Source organism: Panicum hallii, chromosome 4 (genome assembly GCF_002211085.1).
Source record: "Panicum hallii strain FIL2 chromosome 4, PHallii_v3.1, whole genome shotgun sequence".
NCBI classification, from domain to species: domain Eukaryota; kingdom Viridiplantae; phylum Streptophyta; class Magnoliopsida; order Poales; family Poaceae; genus Panicum; species Panicum hallii.
Window position 1 is genome coordinate 52,137,516 of NC_038045.1, and position 18,959 is coordinate 52,156,474.

Consider the following 18,959-nt stretch of genomic DNA (forward strand, 5'->3'; position numbering starts at 1 on the left):
GCATTAAGGGTAAAATGATCATATTTGTTATGATACTTGGACGACCTTACTTAAAAGTTCGACGATCAAAATTTTCATAAGTGTTGGATAAGTCTAGGGTCATTTCATCATATTTTGTTTTTAAAACTTAAAGTTGGATGATCAAAATTTTCGTGAGACTCAGACAAGTACAGGGGCATTTCATCATATTTTTTCCAAAATGTGTGGCTCGCAAGATCTAGTTAGTTGGAACATAATCTTTTGTTACCTTAGGCAAACACCATGATGAATTACTGTGATATAGCTTATGACCCCATCACTCTTGTTGATGTCTTCCATAAACGTTTTCAGTGAACTAAAAAAATTTACGTGGTGCTTTAACAAATATCCATAAATCACAGGGGTGTATGCGTGAACGGGTAGCCCCTGCTAAACCCTGGCGTGTATTTAATACCTCATCCCTTCCCCTGTGCCCCGGCCCCAAACCCCTCCTCACACGCAGCCCAGCGCAGCGACCCAACCCAACCCTCCCGAGGCCGCCAGCCTTATCCTCTCCGCCTCCGCCACCCTCCGACTCCAATCCGCGAGGTGAATCTCTAATCGGAGCTCCTGCCCTCCTGTTCCGCTCTGAATTCGAGGTCCCCCGCGCTCTCCTCAGTTCGGTGGCGAGTTGTAGCTTAGGAATACGACCCGTGGTTTCAGGATTAGGGTGGGGTTCCCTGTACTGCGTTTCGCTCCAATTCGTTGGTGGGTTGGATGCGAGATGTCTCCAGTTCGTCCGCGTAGGTTGATGGCGCGTGGGTTTGGGACGTTTTGTGGATTTATTTTGTCATATAGAGCTAATTTCGCCCGAATGCTGTGGGTGGTTGGCCTCATGAATCTCGAAGGGTTTTGTGCTTGAGGTGTAGTTAGCTCAGTAGAATTGCCACATTAGTCTAAACTCTGAGGCAGGGTACTTAAAGGTCTCTTGTTTCATGGCTGTGGCATGCACAGTTGCTTTTTTCTAAGCATTGTAGCCTCAGCAGTAAATGAATTGACTGTTATAGGGTGGTTTGGGATTTACCTATTTCACTTATCTGTCACTGCATGGCAAAAGGTTGGGACTTGCTATCTGTAGGTGGTATGCTTTTGCTTTCCATTGCGATGGCCTTTGTTGGGTTTATGATATCCTTGATCGACTACCAAAGCAAGATGGATGCACATGCTTTGTGCAATTGCCACTTGGGTAGTGGAAAATGTCAGATATGCTATGTACCTAGGTGACCATTAATTTCTTAGAAGTTGCCAGAATTGCCGGAATGGTTGAATGTCACCTGAATTTTGAAGGCCAAGCAAATTGGTTTTGATTACCCTTTGGTATCGGTGCCTCAATGCATGTAGTAAAGGGTGATGTTTTCCATTATCCAATCAAAATATCCTTTTGTTAGTTTCTGCTTGAGAGCTGTTAAGATTGTAGATTATGGTCTGCTTCAATTGTTTTGTCATGCTAATGTAATTCCTGCTGCACAGGCAGATATGGCTTCAACATTTGGTGCCACTTCTACGGTTGGCCTTATGGCTGCTCCAACCGGTAAGAACGTGCGCCTTCAGAGGAGGGCTAACTTCAGAGTAAAAGCAGCTAAGGAGCTGTACTTCAACAAGGATGGCTCAGCTATTAAGAAGCTCCAGGTGAGCTTCACCGTTCTGTCATTCTATTTCTTTAATGACGATGTTTTGTTGTGTCTTAACCAGACATTAATTAGTTTTTTCTTCTACATTTCAGACTGGAGTTAACAAGCTTGCAGACCTAGTTGGAGTTACACTAGGACCAAAGGGAAGGAATGTGGTTTTGGAGAGCAAGTATGGGTCTCCTAAGATTGTTAACGATGGTGTTACAGTTGCAAGAGAGGTACAGTGCAAATGTTATCTCATTTCAAAGGATTACAGTGATCAGCATCTTACGTAGAATTTGCTTGCTAGCTGGTGAATTATCTACCCCTGCATATACATTTTTTCGTTCTCGCACCACAATTTTAATATGTGAACTTTACAAGATGAACACAAGCATAAACTTGTTAGCTGTTGTCTGTACCTCATTGATAATGCACCCTTTGTTTTTTTTATCATAAAGAATATCGCAAATTGTTGAATTTCGGTAATGAACGAGTCTGTTCTGAAGGCTTCTAGATTGTCATGCAATCTGTGGCATAAATTTGAAGTCCACGCAGAGTTTTATAGTAATATTTGTTATACTGCAGGTTGAGCTGGAGGATCCGGTTGAAAACATTGGAGCTAAATTGGTCAGGCAAGCTGCAGCTAAGACCAATGATCTAGCTGGAGATGGGACAACTACTTCTGTGGTCCTTGCTCAGGGGCTGATAGCTGAGGGTGTTAAGGTATGCCATAGCTGGAATTTTTGCTACCTGTACAATTAAATGATGAAATACTATTTTGTAAGCTAAACACTCTCTTGTACAGGTTGTGGCAGCTGGTGCTAATCCTGTTCAGATTACCCGTGGTATTGAGAAAACAGCGAAAGCACTAGTTGAGGAACTACGAAAGCTTTCAAAAGAGGTTGAAGATAGTGAGCTTGCTGATGTTGCCGCAGTTAGTGCTGGCAACAACTATGAAATTGGAAACATGATAGCAGAGGCCATGAACAAGGTTGGTCGGAAGGGTGTGGTTACCCTTGAAGAGGGGAGGAGTTCTGAGAACTTTCTATATGTTGTGGAGGGAATGCAATTTGAGCGTGGTTACATCTCTCCTTACTTCGTAACTGACAGTGAGAAGATGACTGCTGAGTATGAGAACTGCAAGGTAGCATGGAATCTAAGCTATCATTTTGATTTTTTGCTGTTAATTGTATGACTGTTTCAGATTATTGATGTTACTATATTTTTATCTACATTATTCAGCTGCTTTTGGTGGACAAAAAGATCACCAACGCAAGGGATCTTATCAATGTTTTGGAGGAAGCCATCAGAGGTGGATACCCAATCCTGATAATTGCTGAGGATATCGAGCAGGAGGCTCTTGCTACCCTTGTTGTCAACAAGCTTAGAGGATCATTGAAGATTGCTGCTATCAAAGCCCCTGGTTTTGGAGAGCGCAAGACCCAGTACTTGGATGATATTGCCATCCTTACTGGAGGTCAGCTGAACTTCCTTCTGAGCATTCTTCTGCTCATGTATGCTTCTTATTTATAAGCATTCTTCATTTCTGCAGGAACTGTAATCAGAGATGAAGTTGGCCTCTCACTTGACAAGGCGGATAAATCAGTCCTTGGAACAGCTGCAAAGGTTGTCCTTACCAAAGAGGCAACAACAATAGTCGGTGACGGCAGCACACAGGAAGAAGTTACTAAGAGGGTTGCACAAATTAAAAATCTGATTGAGGTCTGACCTTTTCCTGCATCTTGTTGACATGACTTACTATCACTGTTCATGTGAAAGTCTGAAACAATGTTTTTATTGACCTAATTTTCAGGCAGCAGATCAAGAATATGAAAAGGAAAAACTCAATGAGAGGATAGCAAAGCTTGCTGGTGGTGTTGCTGTCATTCAGGTATAGTAAAAGTACATGGATCATGAATTTCATCGATTCAATGTTGCAAGGATGGTAGGTAACTGTAATTCATGTTTTATGTTGCTCGACAGGTGGGAGCACAAACAGAAACTGAACTAAAAGAGAAGAAGTTGAGAGTTGAGGATGCCCTAAACGCAACTAAGGTAAGTCTGTCAGAGTAATCAACCATTTTGTGCTGCCAGATTCTTATTTGCTTCACAAGGAACGAGAATTCTGCATTATAGTGCTTCCTGAAGCATTCTATATTTTCTGCTGATTTTTCTTCTGGTCACTTATATCACTAAAATGGTTTCTTTGTCTCCACAGGCTGCTGTTGAGGAAGGTATTGTTGTTGGTGGTGGGTGCACTCTCTTGCGGCTTGCTGCTAAAGTTGATGCCATCAAGGACACACTGGAGAATGATGAGCAGAAGGTGAGAATGAAATCAGTAATGAATTCATTCATTTCAAAGAGGAGGCTACAGTACACAAAAGTCTTATACTGTCAACATTTGTAGGTTGGAGCTGAAATAGTGAGGAGGGCTCTGAGCTACCCACTCAAATTGATTGCTAAAAATGCCGGTGTTAATGGCAGCGTTGTCACTGAGAAGGTATGGGTTGTTTACTCAAAAGCTCATGTATGTTCCGCATTTCAGGGCTTGGATCTAAAATTCTGAAGCACATGGAAATGCTTTTTGCACCAGGTTCTTTCTAACGATAACTTCAAGTATGGTTACAATGCTGCTACCGGACAGTACGAGGACTTGATGGCTGCTGGTATCATTGACCCCACCAAGGTTTGTGGCCCTGTTGCTTCACTATCCTTTTGCTTGAGTACTGGATAGTTGTTCCTGCAACTTCAGACATTCAAAGCTTGTACCCTACCATTGAGTTATGTTGAGTTCGTTACTTTCTGATGCGGAGCTGGCCCTGTTGCTTCACTATCTTTTTGCTTGAGTACTGGATAGTTGTTCCTGCAACTTCAGACATTCAAAGCTTGTACCCTACCATTGAGTTATGTTGAGTTCGTTACTTTCTGATGCGGAGCTAGATTTAGGTGAAATGGGTAAGCCAACCTAATTTATCTTGTGTGTAGCTCAGTTCTTTAGTTGAACGTCAAATAGATATAGAAAGATCTTTGGGAACTGCCAAAGCTAAAGCAACTGCAATAGCCTGTAGGAATGAACATTGCAGTTCTTGCACGTGGTTAACACTATGATTATTGCATATCTTTTCCCAACCTTCTTTCCCCCCCTGAGCAGAACATCTCAAAACCATGATGAACTGTGTAGGTGGTGAGGTGCTGCTTGGAGCACGCCGCGTCGGTGGCTAAGACCTTCCTCATGTCGGACGTCGTGGTCGTCGAGATCAAGGAGCCTGAGGCCGCTCCCCTCGCTAACCCCATGGACAACTCTGGTAAATGACGATACCCTGCACCTCATGGTGATAAACCTTTGTAGTGTACGCCTCAGACATGTTTTGCTGATTATGTGCTGCTACTCTTGCCTCGACCAGGCTATGGATACTGATGAGCGAAGGCCAAGCCACGGGTGCCCCTGGGAAGAAGGTGATCACCGTATTTTTTGGTAGGCGAGTCTTGGAGAGGTCGGTTGGAGGTAGTTTTGAGATAAAATGAATTTGTTGTACCACCGGAAGGTGAAATAAGCGAAGGGACTGTAGTCCAAAATTTGCGATGTAACTGGAACAGAACATCATCAGTTAGGTTAAGCAGAGATTGCTGAAAGATTTTGAAATCGGTGGAATTGGTTCCAGCTTTATTCTTTCCATCCTAGCACCTCCCGCATTCTACTCCAATGTGAGCAACTCATCCGTGCATTCTACTCCAATGTGAGCAACTCATCCGTGGTCAAGCATCAGATGCTGGTGCCGTCTTAATGCAATGCAACATAGATTCACAAAAATCTTGCATGATTCCATTTTCAGATGGCAAGATAATTTTTTTAAAATCTAGCAAAATTCTATGTCCAGATGGTAAAATCTTCAAGGTTTTACATTCGCAAATTTGCAAGTTCAAGTTCTCAAAATTTTACATTCGCTATGAAATATGTATCGGTAGTCCACGGTGTCGGAGTTATCCCACGGTGTCGGAGTCATCAAATTACCTTAAGGTCTTGGTGCACGATGTAATCTATACTAACATCATCTAAACGGTCTACACTAACTTTCTAAGTGCCATTTCTGGTGCAACCAACTCATCAACCAACTCATCTCGGAACATGGGTGGATCCAGACATCTTCATCGGAATTGCAAGATTTCAGCGATACAAACGCTGCTTTGTGGCAGCTGATAACTGAATTTTAAGAAAATCCATAGTGGCCCACTTTTTCCAATTCAGGATCTCTAGGTAGAGACCTGTAATTTTGTGCCGTAAAAAAAACCCTATCATGATCCCATATTCATATGGCAAAGTTGTCATGGTTTTACATTCGCCATGAAATCTACATCTGTAGTCCACAGTATCGGTGCCACCAAGGTACATTAACGTCTTGGTTGCGCGATGTAATCTATACTGACATCTTCTAAACTATCCTCGCTAACTTCCTATATGCCATTCGTACCGCAACCAACTCCTCTCGGAACAAAGGTGGGTCCAGACATCTTCGTCGGAATTGCAAGATTTTAGAGATACAAACGCTGCTTTGTGGCCTATGATAAGTAAATTTCATGAAAATCCACGGTGGCCCACGTTTTCAAATTCAGATTCTCTAGGATGAGGCCTATAATTCTGCAGCTGTAAAAAAAACCTAGCATGATCCCATGTTCAGATGGCAAAGTTCTCAAGGTTTTACATTCGCCACGAAATCTGCATCGGCAGTCCATGGTGTCGGGGCCACCAAGGTATGATTGCGTAATGTAATCTATACTGACATCTTTTAAACTGTCTACGCTAACTTCCTATGTTTCACTCCTGCCGCAACCAACTCATCTCGGAACACTGGTGGGTACAGACATCTTTGTCGGAATTGTAAGATTTTAGTGATACAAATACTGCTTTGTGGCCCATGATAAGTGAATTCTATAAAAATCCACAGTGGCTCACTTTTTCCAAATAAGGCTCTCTAGGGTGAGACCTATAATTCTGCAATCGTGAAAAAAATCATAGCATGATCCCATGTCCAGATGGCAAAGTTCTCAAAGTTTTACATTCGCCACGAAATCTACATCGGCAGACCACTGTGTCAGGGCCACCAAGGTACCTTAATATCTTGGTTGCACGATGTAATCTATACTAACATTTTCTAAACTGTCCACGCTAACTTCCTATGTGCCATTGCTTCTGCAACCAACTCATCTCGGAACACGGGTGGGTCAAGTCTTCTTCGTCGAAATTGCAAGATTTCAGCGATACTAACGCTGCTTTATGGCCTATGATAAGTGAATTTTACAAAAATCCATAGTGGCCCACTTTTTCCAATTTAGGCTCTCAAGGGTGAGGTCTGTAATTCTGCAGCTATGAAAAAAAGATTTATGGTGAAATTCTTAAGGCTAAGGAAGAAATTAGAATAGCTGTTGGAAATCTGGATAAGAATGGGACTGGTTTGTACAAGAGCATAATAGAAATTGTGGATGAAAAAAATGAAAAAACGGTTGGACTGTCCTATTCACATGGCTGCATATTGCTTAAACCCTTATTATAGCTGCAGCAAGCCCTCTATCTTTCACAATGAGGATGTCATAGATGGGTTTTTTGCTGCTGTTGAAATATTCTACCATGGTGACTATGACAAGCAAAATCAAGTGCTCAATGAAGACTTCCACAAGTTCAAAGATAAAGCTGGACATTTTGGTAAAAATGTAGCTCAGTTGGGCTGCAAGGATTATAATTTCAGTCCAGGTATTTAAGTTATTTGCATCAAATTTGGTAGTTGGCTGCTTAGCCTTGTTGTATAAATCTTAAGTATTTTTCTTGTGCAGCTAAGTGGTGGGCAAATTATGGAACACAAGTTCCAACACTGCAAAAGTTTGCTATTAGAATCCTCTCTTTAACATCAAGTGCCTCGGGTTGTGAAAGGAATTGGAGCTGTTTTGAAGGAGTAAGTCTACAAAAATTTAGTTGCTCATTTCAGCATGTGTCATATTTTTTCAGCAACACTAATTGCAGCTCAATGAATTTGATATACTGTAGATCCATACAAAGAAAAGGAATAGGCTTACATGTGAAAGGGTTGAACAACTTGTCTATGTTAGATTCAATCATCTTCATGCAAAGAGGAAAAATAAAGCTCAAAACAACAAAAGGGCAGACCCGCTTGTAGCAACCGAAGCAACCTTTGCTCAAGGATGGATGGCCCAAGGTGCAGATGAAGAGGGGTCTGATGTTGACCCTGTAACAGGTCTCACATGGAGATTAATTGCTGAGACGTGTGGTCCTGATGAGGTCAGAAAACTTCGTAGGAGTGCAAGATTAGCTATAGAAAGAGAGATTGAAGAAGAGCCCTTGTCCGAAACTGATGGAGAGCCAATAAATGAGGAAGATATTGACTTTGAGTCGGACCAAGATGCTGTGATCACAACTGGTTATGAGTTAGAGGGGGAGGAAGACAATGACGGATGATGGGTTAAGCTAGAGGCTTTGACCATCATCCATAATTCCATATTACCACTATCTATTAATCTCTACCTACTGAACTTATGAACTATTGCTTTGTTTGTAAGAACCTATTTGTGGTGCTTCGTTTGTAAGAACTATCTATGTTTGTGCTTATCACTTATTTGCGGTGCTATGTCATTTGCTGATTTTGAGCTGAATTGAGCATGTTTAATGTATTCTACTATTTAATCTTGTTCTTGTTCATATGCTGCCTGTAATGCACTATTATCTACACTTCTACAGTTCTACACCATACTCTAATAGCTGCTCCTTCTTTTTCAGGCACATATCTCAACTTGGGAGGATATCAAAATCAAAATCTTCAAGTTTACTTCACAAAAGGTTAGTAAAGTCCTCTTTAATCTTGCTGAAATTGTGCTACAGTAGCAAACTGTTTAGGCCGTTTAATTCCCGTTTAAACACGTCTAAACCCGTCTAAACCCTAAACGGCCCCTCGCCGTTCGTCTACCATTTTCCGTCTAGGAAAATATTGAAAAAAAACCTAGCATGATTCTATATCTAGATGGCAAAGTTCTCAAGATTTTACATTCGTCATTAAATCTGCATTGGTAGTCCACGGTGTCGTGGCCACCAAGGTACCTTAACGCCTTGGTTGCGCGATGTAATCTATACTAAACTGTCCATGCTAACTTCCTATGTGCCATGCTAAACTGTCCATGCTAATTTCCTATGTGCCATTCTAAACTGTCCATGCTAACTTCCTATGTGCCATTCCTACCGGAATCAACTCATCTCAGAACACAGGTGGGTCCACACATCTTCATCGGTATTGCAAGATTTCAGCGATACGAACGCTGCTTTGTCACCGATGATAAGTGAATTTTATGAAAATCCAAAGTGTCCCACATTTTCCAATTCAGGCTCTCTAGGGTGACGCCTGTAATTCTGCAGCCATGAAAAAAACTTAGCATGGTCCCATGTCCAGATGGCAAAGTTCTCAAAGTTTTACATTCGCCACGAAATCTGCATTGGCAATCCACAGTGTCGGGGGCCACTAAGGTACCTAAACGCCTTGGTTGCGTGATGTAAATGATATAGACATCTTCATCGGAATTGCAAGATTTTAGCGATACAAATGCTGCTTTGTGGCCTATGATAAGTGAATTTTATAAAAATCCACAGTGGTCCACTTTTTCCAATTTAGGCTCTCTAGAGTGAGGTCTGTAATTCTGCCGCCGTGAAAAAAACCTAGCATGATCCCATGTCCAGATGGCAAAGTGCTCAAGGTTTTACATTCGCCACGAAATCTGCATCGGCATTCCACGGTGTCGAGCCACCAAGGTACCTTAACGCTTTGATTGCACGATGTAATTTATAATGACATCTTCTAAACTGTCCATGCTAACTTCCTATATGCCATTTCTACTGTAACCAACTCGTCTCGGAACACGGGTGGATCCAGACATCTTCGTCGGAATTGCAAAATTTTAGCGATACAAACGCTGCTTTGTGGCCTATGATAAATGAATTCTATAAAAATCCACAGTGGCCCACTTTTTCAAATTCACGCTCTCTAGGGTGAGCCCTGTAATTCTGCAGCCGTGAAAAGAAACCTAGCATGATCCCATATCCAGAGAGCAAAGTTCTCAAGGTTTTACATTCGTCACGAAATCTGCATCGGCAGTCAACGGTATCGGGGCACACCAAGGTACCTTAAGGTCTTGGTTGCACGATGTAGTTGATATTGACATCTTCTAAACTGTCCAAGCTAACTTTCTATGTGCCATTCCTACCGCAACCAACTCGCCTCGGAACACGGATGGATTCAGACATCTTTATGAAAATTGCAAGATTTCAGCGACACAAAAGATACAAATGCTGCTTTGTTGGCTTATGATAAGTGAATTTTATAAAAATGCATAGGGTCCACTTTTTCCAATTCAGGCTCTCTACGGTAAGGCCTATAGTTCTGCAGCCGTGAAAAAAAAACCTAGCATGATCCCTTATCCAGATGGCAATTTTCTCAAGGCTTTACATTCGCCACGAAATCTGCATCGGCACTTCACGGAGTCAGACCACTAAGGTACCTTAACGCCTTTGTTGCGCGATGTAATTGATACTGATATTTTCTGAACTGTCCACGCTAACTTCCTATGTGCCATTTCTGCCGCAACCAACTCGTCTCGGAATATGGGTGGGTCGGGTCTAGACATCTTCGTCGAAATTGCAGAGTTCACCGATACAAATGCTGCTTTGTAGCTTATGATAAGTGAATTCTATAAAAATCCATAGTGGCCCACCTTTTCCAATTCAGGCTCTCTAGGGTGAGGCCTGTAATTCTGCGGCTGTGAGAAAAATAGCTTGATCCCATGTCCAGATGGCAAAGTTCTTAAGGTTTTACATTCGCCACGAAATCTGCATCGGTAGTCCACGGTATCGGAGCCTCTAAAGTATCTTAACGCCTTGGTAGCGCGATGTAATTGATACTGATATTTTCTGAACTGTCCACGCTAACTTCCTATGTGCCATTTCTGCCGCAACCAACTCATCTCGGAACACGGGTGGGTCCAGACATCTTTTTCGGAATTGCAAGATTTCAGCGATACAAATGCTGTTTTATAGCCTATGATAATTGAATTTTATAAAAATATATAGGGTTCCACTTTTTCCAATTCAGACCCTATATGAAGAGGCCTGTAATTCTGCAGTCATGGAAAAAACCCAGCGGTCCAGATAGCAAACTCATCCGTGGTCAAGCATCAGATGCTGGTCAAACATCATTTCTTAAAAATTGAGCAACACAAGCTTTCTACACGCAAATCCTTTGATAGCTTCAAAGTTCAAACACGTGATTTTATTATAGCTAAATAGACAACACCTAAACTTTATTACGGGATCGTTGTTTTCAGAAGATTAATCCAAACAACAGAATCAGACAAGCAGAAATCCACACCTACACGCTGCGTTGATTTGCATTTGAATTTTGAACGGCCTTTTCGCCAAGTGAGGTGTGTGCGAGAAGAAACCAAAGGGAGGCATCTGCTTTCAGCGCGTTGCTCTTGCTCTGCAGCGAGATCCGCGGGCCCCACTTCTCATTGAAAATTTTGGGGGAGTCGGCGATCGTCCTTGTCGTGGAAGGAACCCCGCGGCCGCGGCTTCTTGCGGCGTCATCCCCTCCCCCGTCGATGTATTCAAACAGCTTCCTCACCCAGCCGCCGCGGCTGCTTGCGGTGCGAAATCTAAATTGTTTGAACGGTGCTGGCGTAGTTTGGGCCATTCTGGGCTGTGTACTCTGTTGTTGTTTGCTAGCTGCTGGATGACTCTATCTGTGAGTTTGTGCAAGTGCGCTTCACGATATGATTTGTGTGCTATTTTCTGTTGACGTGTCGTTGTATGCTCCATGGGATCGCTGAAACGTTAACTATTGAGATTTGTGCTTCAACTGTTCCAAGTGTCAGGTCCTCTCTTTAGCTCATCCAAACAGCATAAGCGAGCGATTGCACTCCTACTTCAAGTGTCTGATATTTTCTGCGGCAGTCCAGCAATTATGGCTTGAACCTTCGTCCTGGCCATTAGGTGAAAGTCTTATTCATTCACTGCTGCTAATAGCATTTGAACACGGATTGCTTGGCTGTCAAGAAGCTGCAAGTGAGTTAGCCGCCTGAATGCCTGATCTGGCGTACTAATTTGCCAGAATGACTAGCAATTTCATCTGTACATCTTATCTTTCTTCAACTCTGGCTGTAGACCGGCCAAATATGGGGCCAAACCAGTGGCGGACGTAGAATTTTATAATTGGTTGTACATGATATTTATATGTTTTTCTAATTATTTATCATTCTAATTATATATCACATGTTTATCTCAATGCTATCATGCTCACTCAGTCACTCCCAAACTTTAGCAGAATTTGTTTGTCAGTATGCTTCCGTAGATATTTAATAATAAATACCATTATAGTTATCCTAGAAAAAGTATCAAAAATTACTAGTGCTCCCATATAACCATGCTCATTATATATACACTATTTCATTGTATTATGTAGACAACAAAATATCATTTTTGTAAAAAACATCTTTTAACTAGAAACACTTATAAAAGTAACAAGATTTATATGATTACTATATTATCTTGTAAGAATTATATATATATATATTATTTAATATAAATAACATTCGAGAAATTATCTTAGCAGAGTAAAGATTTTTAGAAACACCAATTAGCACACTATGCTAAGGTGGCGACGAACCTCCACGGAAGGGGTGTGTGATGGGGTTAAGTACCACGGATACCCCAAAGTAAGGTCCTCAAGGATCTAAACAAGGATTAGGCAGCCGCTGTTAGGCGGCCCGGCCCACCAGGATAGAAGCAAAGTCAGCGCGAAGCCCATCGATGGGAGAAGGCGCAACGGCCTGGCAGCAGTAGAAGCTGGGACACGTGGCATCTTTCCGACCCGCGGCATAGCCACGCGGGGATGGGGAGACGTCGCCGACCTCGGGAGCGCCCAAGCACTAGATCCCTTGGGGAAGGCACGAAGGTGCATTAACTACATGAGATTCGACAAGACGTGCATGTGCGCCTCCGCTCGACAACCAGGGTAGGGGCGCCGCCTACGGACCGGAGGATCGGCGGGGGCGCCCCCGGTCAGCCAGGCCATCATAACATCGCCCCCCTTCCGCCTGGTCAACGGAACAGTTCGTACCGGGTAACCCTTAGCTGTCAGGCATAGGGCGAGGCGAGCAAGTCAAGCCAGCGGCCCCGCCTTGGACCGGCAGCAACAGAAATAGGGTGCTCGACCTCCCGAACATCGCGAAGGAGGTCGGCCCTGCCGACCAGATGAGAGGCCCACCCCAGGCACATCCGAAAGGGCGTGACGGAAGTACAATGACACCATTTCCTGCCATAGGGGAGGCGAACAAGATCAAGGACAAGTCAAGTGGTGCTGCGGACCGGGTGGATATGACTTGGCTTCAAGAACCGGCGGGGCACGTTCAACCGAGGATTCCAGATAGGACACGTGTAGGATAGCCGACCTCCTTCCCGGGATGTCGACTCCGGAGGATGAGGCACCCCCTCTCTCACGCATTGTAGCCCAGCCCACCAAGGATATAAGGCGAAGCTGGGCTTTCTCTTTCATAAGGCTTCCAGAGGCTGACGAAACCACACACACCACTTGCAAACGCTCCGTTGTAAGCACCTAGTATCCGACCATGAGGAACACGAAGAACACTACTCATACTGGACGTAGGGCATGCTCTCGAACCATTTTAAATCCTTGCCTTTGGTTGTTAGCCATCGAGCCTTGGAGAAGCGCGGTGCTAAATTACTAGCCGATGATCGAAACACCGACAGTGTGTCACTGAATCCGAATATATGATTTTCCTATTTTCTAATCCAAAGCAATTAGCAAAGCATCATCTTCACTTAAGTAGAACAGGTTTCACTATTTAAATCAAAGGCACGAACAATTGTGTCCACAATGGTTTAAGCTCGGTGTTTCATGGGTGCTTCTTGGTATTATCATATGGTATTGATTTTTAACCAATTTGCAAGAACTTAGATTGGAGAATCTGTATGAAAAGGTGGTGATAAAGCTACCAGTGCATAGTCTATATTGTTCAGTCTATCATATCAAATTACATCATATAAAAATATGTTGCGCCTTATTAGTCTAGCTCAATTGACTTGTTGGTATAGTACGGGCCAGTCCAACCCCATTCAGGCTACCAAATGTGCCTATAGTCGCATCGTACTTCTGTTTCATCTATGCACAATCTTGAAATGTTACAATATGCAAGTAATTGGACTTGTCCTTCTCTTTTGTATGACTTCACTATGACATTTCTATATTTTTCTACACCATATCAACATAGGAAGTCATCGTTCGTTGTGCTTGTCGTTCCTTTCTTCCTGGGCCAGCACCAAGAAACCACCCAACACAAAAGGCCACAATTAAATCCTTATGAGGCTATTTATTTTGTTTTTTATTTAACTATACACAATCTCTGTATATTTATGCATACTAACAATTATTAGGTGTACATTTGTACACCCATGCACCTGCATTGTGTCCGCCGGTGGGCCAGACCTTTGTCCTGGATGACTATGCAGTGGTGTCAAGAATCAGACAATTATGATGTCAAACTTTGGCCTGGCCACTATGTGCGGTCATACTGAGTTAGTGCTCATAAGGCTGTTCCCAGCAGTTATCCCATTCCGATACGGAAAGAGCGCAGCAATAGGCCTGGGGCCCGCGTGGTCCGCACTGCTATTGGAGAGCTGCTCCCAGCAGCTTGCGGAATGTCTCCCGCATGCAGCTTCCCATTGTACCAGATGATATGCCCACCTCCACGTGTCGTTTGATTACAAGTCAGAACAGATGGGATATAGGAAAGAGAAGGTGTGGAAAAGGGAGCAGGAGAGAGAGGATTCCGTGTTTCGGACGCGGGATGCGGTCGCTGCTGGGGGAAGCTACGGTGGCCATCCTGCCTCAAATATCGCATGGGGGACAGTTTAGGGGAGCTGCTGGGAACAGCCTAAGGGATTGCATATTAACATGGATGGGTTGGTCATCATAGAGCTGCAAAGGAGTTGTTCTACATTCATCAGAGTTGGTCTAGAATTTTGGTTTTGCTATGCTTATTGATGTGCTATCATGTAGACTGGTGCCAATAAGCTTCAGAAATTGTTGGGCTTACTAGTGGGCTGAAAGGGCTCAATTTACTTGACAGCATGTGGATCACCTAAGATTTTCAATAATGTTGCTGCAATAACAAAAGAGTTAACTTATAATTTACTGAAAATCATGATAAAGTTGTGCACTCTTCTGATGAGAAGCACTGAAAAATTAGGTTGACATACATTATGACATGCAATTCTGTGAATATTATACTGTTATACTCTATATTAGTTACCTCAGCATTAATTAGTAGGTTGTTCGATAGCAGAGATGGCTTTCCTAGGTTAGACATAGACAATATTACATCAAGCCGTCTTTATGCTTTCTTACATCGTTATGAATTTAGTCACTTGAGACTGAAATCACAGTTTGGTTTTGCTCTTCGTTTATTCGTCATAAATTTCTTTTTTTTGAACAATTAATTAAAACCACATAATCATGGTATATTTCTAGTTCAATGACGATTTTAGTTGAACCTGTTTTGTTCACAGAAACATTAGACCTCTAAGCTAACCGTGATCCCAGTTAGTGGTTTAAAATGGATATTTTACACTGAAACAGGTTGATCTTGAGGATCCAGTATTTATTGGAGCCAGATTTGTCAGGCAAGTAGTTGCTAGAACCAGTGATTTGGCTGGCGGATGAAAGTACTGGTTTTAAGGTAAAACAGCACTGTACATGGTTGGAATTCAGCCATCAGATTATAAGAGAAGAATAGAGTTAACCATTTTTCAGGATATTCAAGCTTCTGCTGGAGCCAAAGATAACTCAGTATAGAGAAATAGGAAAAGGTCTAGCCAGTGAACTAAAAATATGTCTGAGGAGGTATGTTCTGGCCAAGAAATGGTGCTTCTTGTTATGTCCAGTATATCCTTAATTCCAAACGTGCTACATCGTGACCTTGATTCTTATTTCAGCATTGTGATACAAAGAGTTCTGTCATCCAATTGTTGTGGCTCTTGTTTGAACATCAAACTTCTCTTGTTCTTGTCCTAGGAATAATGTCTTGTGTTCAAGCTGCGGAGCTAGAATATGAGATAGAGCTTCTTGAATGAGAGGTTAGCTAAGCTCTCTCCTCTTATTTTGTTGCTGTTATTTAGGTATGGCCGGTTCTTTTCTGTGGCTATTGACTAAAATGAGGGAGTCACCCAATCTTGCGATGTAGGCTGGAGAACAATGGGGACCTTGGCTGAAGATGCTCTGAATGTAACAAAGGTGAATGCCCTTTTGCATCTTCAACCACCATACTGGCTGTGTTTCCTCTAGCACTTCATTAACTTCTGGGGCCTGATGTGCTGTAGCAACGTATTAACTATTTACACCTTTTCTTAGTATCCAGTTGCTAACTCATTGCCATTTGCCTTTCGGTTAGGCTGCTGTCGAGGAAGGTCTTGTTGGAGATGGCTGTACTCTTTTAAGGCTGGCTTCAAAAGATGATTCCATCATAGAATCTCTTGAGAATGATAAGCAGCAGGTAGAAGATCGAGCGGAGTCATCATGCCTAAACTCATCAAAGCTATTATTTTACCAGTTCATGTTTAACTTTAGTTGGAGTTATGCTTGCAGCCACCAGATAGTGACATATTGTACAAACTGCTGTAGGTTGGGACTGAGATTGCGAGGAAGACTCTGAATTATCCGTTTAAATTTATTGTCAATAAGATAAGGAGCGCTATGACAGGTTTGAATACCTTTCAGTTATAAAGTGTAGTTGAATGGTTTTTGCAGCTTGTGAATATAAAATTTGAAAAATAGATCCTTGCAATCAGGTTCTTGCCAGGCAACTTGAGGTATGGATATAATGCTGGAAAGCACGAGGACTTGATGGCTGCTGGAATTATTGGCCCAAGGTATGCCATTTTGTAATGGAGTTCTGGTTACCGCTGCCTACGAAGATTTTGTAGTGTAGTTCTGGTTATCCTACCTATGAAGATTTTCTGACTAACATTTCTGTTAGATTACGGATAAACTCCCATAATAATCTCATCTTATTTAAATGTTCTTGTACATGTTGCTATGCTTTTCATCTTATGCCCCTCTATGCATATAACTTAATCCATTTCCCATTCGCAACTGCAGAAGGATTAACTTGATGTGTCTGCTTGAATTAAAAAACATAAATTCAAAGTTGTAACATCGAAAGGTTGTGTTGTGCTGCTGCTCGGACCCTCCCTGGGAACGTCATGCTGCATGTGCATCCGCGGCGAAGGCATACATCAGTTCTGAGTTCTGGCGTGGTTCTTCACTTGTTCAGGCCGGGTAGCCTGAACCTGAACGGTTGAACTTGTTCAGGCTGGACTGCTGGTAAGGTAAACCAATGGCCGACTCTGGTGCCTAGCCTACAGGCCACCACCTGATTCCCTGCAAGCCTTTTTTGACCGTTCCGTAAACCAGTCTTGCTCTCACGTTCAGGGCAGCAGCCAGCAGGCCTTGGATTCTAACCGACCGAAAAGGTGGTGAGTGGAGGACGACTGGACGAGGGGCGAGTTTCTACTCCTCCCATCCAGGTATGCATGCGCGTCGCTTCTGTGACGCTCTAGTTGGCAATGCCTAAACGACCTCCTCTTCCGGTACGAAAAATGCATGTTTTGTTTCATCCTCAAAATGTGCCACCATGCTGTTCATCCAGTCCCCTAGAAAGCAGAAAAGCAACAACGCCTCAATTCGTTGGATTCTGGTTCTGGAAGCCCGTTTGATCCCAAATATTCAAGGCCCAGACAGAAATCTCAACGGGTGAGGAGGGGAGGAGGAGCATCGCGCTCACGCGCATCGGATGCCCCTGCTGCGTGCTGGTCTTTTGGCAGTCGCCACCAGGAGCTGCAGTAGTTTGGTGGTACGCGGCTAGTACCGTGGGGGCCCGGTCCGGCCCGGCCCGGCCCGGCCGTCTTTGCTTTGCTCTCTCTCTCTCTCTCTCTCTCTCTCTCTCTCTCTCTCTCTCTCTCTCTCTCTCTCTCTCTCTCTCTCTCTCTCTCTCTCTCTCTCTCTCTCTCTCTCTCTCTCTCTCGGAAACTCCAAACCCATCATCATTCCTCAAGAGCAGATCCCAGCCGGGCAACCGGGCTCTGGGCCAGAACAGAACGGAGATACCGTTTTGCTGCTCCAATCCAAGCCAAGCCGTTCTCGTACTTCCACCGCACAGTGTACGCAGTACAACAAGTGCGCTCGTACACATGTTGCACCCCATCAGATGAGTCCGTGGCGAGACCTGTTATGGGTTATCCCAGCCTTTGTGGCGCCCATTCCAAGTGTTACTAGCAGTAGCGTAGTGTCGTTGCAACCTATCCTATTCCTGCTTCAGCTGCAACGCCGTCCTACAGCCTACAGGGATCGGAGAGCTAGGGACGTCGACGGCGGCGACCACGCAGGCGCCGGCCGGCCATGCGTCGCGGGATCCCTTCCAGCCAGGGGGGCAGCCGACGGGAGGGGGGAGCCGGGGAGACCCCAACGGCCGGAAAGCACGGAAAGCTGTGAGGTAGCACTAGTCTATGGAGCGGCCCCGGCGGTTCCCCTCCTCCCTGTCCCCTTCGTTCTCTCCCTCTCTGCCTCGCTGGCGCCGCTCTGGCTGCTGCCGCCCGCCTGCCTACCTGCGCCGCGGCCCTCCGGACGCCCAGCACGTGTGCCGTGTGGCGCAGCGCTCGCACACTGCTCTCCGTGTGTTGCGTGTGGCCGCTGGTGCAGGCAGCCGAAGTGCGACGACTAGCGCTCGCTCCAAACTCCAAAGCCCCCCCGCGCCCTCGCGTTGGAGTAAAATATTTGCCTGTCTGGCTGGTGGTAGTAGAGTAGTGCTACCTACCATGCTGCTCGTATGGTATGGTATGATGTTTGCCGCTGCCCTGGCTTGAGAAGATGCTCCTACTGTATGCATTAGACTTTAGACAAAGCTGGTATGAGACCGGGTCAACCAGGGGAGGGCCCATTATTTTGGGCAAATTTTTTTTAATATGTAGTATATTTCTCAAATATATTAAGAGAAAATGAAAAATGAACAACGTACCAGCAACACACCAGCACAACAGGCTTGAATCAGTGAAGTAGCCTACCTCCCCACTAACAGCCCACGTTGCCCCCTCCCCCACCTGGCCCACCTCACTTGCGAACCCCCCCCCTCCCTCCCGCCTGTACCCACTGCCCAGATCACTCCCTCCCCTCGCCCCCCCAGCCCATCCCACTCACTCAGCCGTCACTC

The 18,959-nt window shown here is 44.1% G+C and overlaps 1 protein-coding gene and 1 pseudogene across 1 annotated transcript; both read left to right on the forward strand.

Annotated features, from left to right (window-relative positions):
- The first annotated feature begins 458 nt into the window (after window positions 1–458).
- LOC112889373 (ruBisCO large subunit-binding protein subunit beta, chloroplastic) lies at window positions 459–5,307 on the forward strand. Its single transcript, XM_025955963.1, has 14 exons — window positions 459–567; window positions 1,489–1,647; window positions 1,742–1,867; window positions 2,217–2,354; window positions 2,437–2,775; window positions 2,874–3,108; window positions 3,184–3,353; window positions 3,445–3,522; window positions 3,615–3,686; window positions 3,850–3,954; window positions 4,039–4,131; window positions 4,225–4,317; window positions 4,813–4,936; window positions 5,036–5,307. The coding sequence occupies exons 2-14, from the start codon at window positions 1,495–1,497 to the stop codon at window positions 5,047–5,049; spliced, it is 1,740 nt and encodes a 579-aa protein (XP_025811748.1). The 5' UTR covers window positions 459–567; window positions 1,489–1,494; the 3' UTR covers window positions 5,050–5,307.
- Window positions 5,308–15,949: 10,642 nt separating this feature from the next.
- LOC112890656 lies at window positions 15,950–18,249 on the forward strand (annotated as a pseudogene).
- The last annotated feature ends 710 nt before the right edge of the window (window positions 18,250–18,959 follow it).